Source organism: Egretta garzetta, unplaced genomic scaffold, assembly GCF_000687185.1.
Source record: "Egretta garzetta isolate BGI_Z169 unplaced genomic scaffold, ASM68718v1 scaffold562, whole genome shotgun sequence".
Classification (NCBI taxonomy): domain Eukaryota; kingdom Metazoa; phylum Chordata; class Aves; order Pelecaniformes; family Ardeidae; genus Egretta; species Egretta garzetta.
The window spans coordinates 134,507-138,751 of NW_009258769.1; the positions used below are offsets into that span (position 1 = coordinate 134,507).

A 4,245-nucleotide genomic window follows, 5' to 3' on the forward strand; every position below is an offset into this window, starting at 1 on the left:
AACATTCTATGATTCTATGATTCTATGATCCTTGTGCGTTCCTTGCAACTCAGGATATTCTACAATGCTATGATTTTTGATAAGATTTGGGGTATAACCACAAAACCAATCCCTCCAAAACCGTCTGAGCCTGAGTGTCTCTTCCCATAGGGTGGGCAAAGGCTAGCAGTGGAGGGTGCCGCAAGCCCACTGAGTCCAAGGCAGGCGGTGACTTTGTCTGCAGCAGGAAATGGTCTTAGGACAGGAAGAGAGATTTCTGGGTTTTTGCTCAGTCTCTGCAAGGAAGAAATCACTAAAAGTGCCTGATTGATCCTAGTCATTGCTTAGGAAAAATCCTTCAGTCCTGAGTTCAGCATACATCCATTACTGGGACTTGCCAATGGTATTTCTGGCGTGCTTAAGCTCTTAACGATGCCCATTGCAACCAATTAATAATGCCTCTCACCGGGTGTAGGTGTAGAGTCCTGGGGTGGATTAATGAATACGCACCACCCTCTCCATAAGAGCTGGTAGCTGCTGTCCCCCCTGCCCAAAGGGCCAGGAGGGCTTGGTCTGTCAGAGGGGCTCAGGTGACACCTCCAGCCACAAGTACACAAGGACTGCAAGCTTGCTCCACACCTGAATATCCTTCTGGCCATTGCAGGTATGGTTTCTGGCTCCTTTTTCTCCTGCCTCCACAGATTTCCTTTCTGCATCCTTATTTTCCAGTGCTGGGGACTAGAGGGGAGGAGAGGGAGAGGTCCTCGAACTCAGCCCTGCCATCCTGGCGTGCATCAGCCCTTGCAGAAGGAAGAAGGTCTGAGTCTGATTCATACAAGACCCCTTTGCGTCACTGCCCTTTGTGTGAGGAAGGAAACAGGCCATCTGTGTCCACCACTATCCCAGGGAAAACGGCTCTCTCGTTCTTGGGGAGAGCTAAGACTCTTCCCTACATGTCTCCTCTTGGAAACAGGAGGTCGAGGGAGGTTCTCCTCCCCCTCTACTCTGCCCTGGGGAGACCCCACCTGGAGCTCTGTGTCCAGTTCTGGGCTCCCCTGTTCAAGAAAGACGAGGAACTCCTCTCAAGGGTGGATGTCACAAGGACGGAACTAGGCTCTTCTCAGTGGTGCCCAGCGCCAGGACAAGGGGCAGTGGGCACAAACTGAAGTAGAAGAGGTTCCAGTTGAACGTGAGGAAGAACTTCTTGACTTGGAGGGTGACAGAGCCCTGGCAGAGGCTGCCCAGGGGGGCTGTGGAGTCTCCTTCTCTGGAGATATTCAAAGCCTGCCTGGATAAAGTCCTGTGCCCCCTGCTCTAGGTGAATCTGCTTTAGCAGGGGGGTTGGACTGGATCATCTCCGGAGGTCCCTTCCAACCCTTGCCATTCTGTGTGAAACTACTGCAGCACCAGCAGCTGTTCCCGCATGCTCCCCGTGCTGGAATAACTCCCACGCAGGGTCAAGGATTGCCGTGGGTTTGCAGTGGGAGTTAGCTGTGCTGCTCAAACCCTATTTTACCTGCTTTTCTTCTCCATCCACTCACTCCGCACAGCATTGCCAGTGGCTCCAGCGCTTCAGCTTACAGCGTTCTGCATGTGTCACTGAGAGCTAACACGGTCCTTGTATGAGTGAGAGGCTCTGAAATGGCGTTTCCTCTCTTGCAGGTCATGGGAGGTCTTTCAGCCACTTTCCCAAAGCCACAGCTTCCAAGAAAGTCAGCAGACCCTCCTCCACCGCTCCATCTCCAGGCTGTAACTTTCCTGCCCTTGCAGTGATTGCCTGCAGCGCGCTTCCACGTAGGTAGGTGATGTCACTTTCTCCATTGTGAAGACCAGAAATGGGACTTCCCCAAAGGGGACAGTGCTTTCTAGGTGAGCTCTAGCCACACTGTCATCCTAGCTTCCCAGATGACATGAGAGAAGGAGCCACATGTCCCTGAGCCACCCGTGTGATCTCAGGAGCCGTGGCAAGGCCAGGAGCTGCCTACAGCACCCATCAGCCCTTGCGCATCCCAAGCCAATGCACAACACCATTGTTGTACCAGGAGGACTACCAACGCTACAAACACAGAGGCCAGGAAAGGGTTTTTGTGAGGGATGCTCAAACAAATTCTCTTTGCCACAGCAACGAGCCACTTTGTACTTTCTGTGACCCAGGTGCTGGTTTTCTTACTGCCTGACATCTGGAGAAAACGTGTTGTTTCCATGGGGAACAACAGCCAAACCCTGGCCACAGACTTCATCTTCCTGGGTTTCTCCAGCCTGGCGGAACTGCAGAAGCTGCTTCTTGTCGTGTTTTTGCTGCTGTACCTGGTCACTCTGAGCATGGATACCACTCTAATGATTATCATATGGGTTGATCGGAGCCTTCACACACCCATGTACTTTTTCCTTTGTGTCTTGTCATTTTCTGAGACTTGCTACACATTTGCCATTGTCCCCAAGATGCTGGTAGATTTGACAGCAGAGACAAAAACCATTTCCTTCCTGGGCTGTGCTGTACAAATGTACTTCTTCCTTTTCTTGGGGTGCTCTCACTCCTTCCTCCTGGCAGCCATGGGCTATGACCGCTGTGTTGCCATCTGCTACCCCCTGCACTACAACAGCATCATGACTTGGAGAGTCTGTGCTCAGCTGCTGGTTGCTTCTGCTCTGAGCGGTTTGCTAGTTGCCCAGGTGGTTACCCCCTTGATATTTTGCTTGCCCTTCCAGGCATCCAGGAAACTCAACCATTTCTTCTGTGACATCTCCCCTGTCCTCCGGGTGGTCTTGACTCACACAAACCTCAGCGAGGCCATTATCTTCGCACTGGGCATCTCCGTCCTTACGATCCCACTGATGCTGATCCTCATTTCATACCTCTGCATTGTCTTGGCCATCTTGCAGATCCCTTCAGCCGCAGGGCGGCACAAAGCCTTCTCCACCTGCAGTGCTCACCTGATAGTCGTGGTTGTTCATTATGGCTGTGCCTCCTTCATCTACCTGAGACCCAGCTCCAGCTACTCATCGGATCAGGATGCATTGATCTCTGTCACTTATACGGTCCTCACTCCCCTGCTCAACCCTATGATTTACAGCCTAAGGAACAAGGATGTCAAAATGGCTCTTCAAAATGCAATCAGCAAAAACATATTCTCTCAGAAGGTTTTCCAGTGAAGAGGTTAAGATGAGCTGCTTCCTGACTGGGTATTTTCAGCCAACAACTTCCACTTCCAAAAAAAACGTCACCCCTTTTCCATACATCCCCTGTTGCTCACAGAGAAGCTTTCAGGAATGACGCGATAGCTCATCATGGTTGCTAAGAACCTGACATTAAACAAACAAATTCTAGTCACAGTCAGACTAGAAACATGAACTTTAGTGAAACACAATTTTTTTAAAACTTGGAAACAGATTTTCACTCCGGTGAGAGTAGTTTCTTAGGTACAACTTCTTCATATGAGCCATTTACTAAATAAAAAGCACAGATGTTGAAATAATTCCACAGTGAAACTCTTGGTTTATAAGGCGATGGCAAACTCGAGACCATGTCCTTATTGTGTATCAAGATACCACTGAGCTTGGACACCTGCCCATCTACGTGGTATCGCGGTGCCCATCAACAAAGCCTGCAAGGCAAGTGGCCCACTTCAAACTGCATCAGCCTGCCTTTGCTGTGGGCAAAATTTATCCACGCAGCCATGAACTAAACCTCAGCTGATAAGTTCATTTGCTGACCTGTGTGAAGCTGACCACAAACCTTGGACTTTAGACACCTGCAAACCATGTGTCCACCAACTTCAGTGAGGAAGAGGATGTCTATTGAGATGGACCTACAAAGGGGCTTTACAGGAACAGGTCTCTTAGAAAAACGAATGAATGAGATCTCCATAGGTGCATGGTTTTCCTCCACAATAATGGTGTTTTCCCTAAATCTGGGAGCCATCTGGAAAAGTGGAATTAAAAAAACTAGGAAGGGAAATATTTTCTGGAGGAAAAGAGCCTGTGGTAGTGTTCTGTAGTAATACTCACTTTTAAAACCATTCTCCCTCATCTTTCAGAACTTCTGTCATGCACAGTCAAGTGTTTCCCTCCCTTCAGCTGTGAGATTGTCCAAGACATGTCTCAGCACAGTCCCTCTTCCCAACCCAGGGCGGTGGGCAGCACGTAGGCAATGTCCAGCCCTGAGCCACCAATGACCTCCCCAATAGACTTCCTGAGGACTAACAAAGGAAACAGGCTTCTTTTGATGGACAGAATGAAATGGTAGAAGGCAACAAGCCAGAGAAA

At 49.7% G+C, this 4,245-nt stretch overlaps 1 protein-coding gene across 1 annotated transcript; it reads left to right on the top strand.

Moving 5' to 3' along the window:
• The first annotated feature begins 2,181 nt into the window (after window positions 1–2,181).
• Window positions 2,182–3,132, top strand: LOC104135692 (olfactory receptor 10K2-like). Its single transcript, XM_009649367.1, has one exon. The coding sequence runs from the start codon at window positions 2,182–2,184 to the stop codon at window positions 3,130–3,132; it is 951 nt and encodes a 316-aa protein (XP_009647662.1).
• Window positions 3,133–4,245: the final 1,113 nt, after the last annotated feature.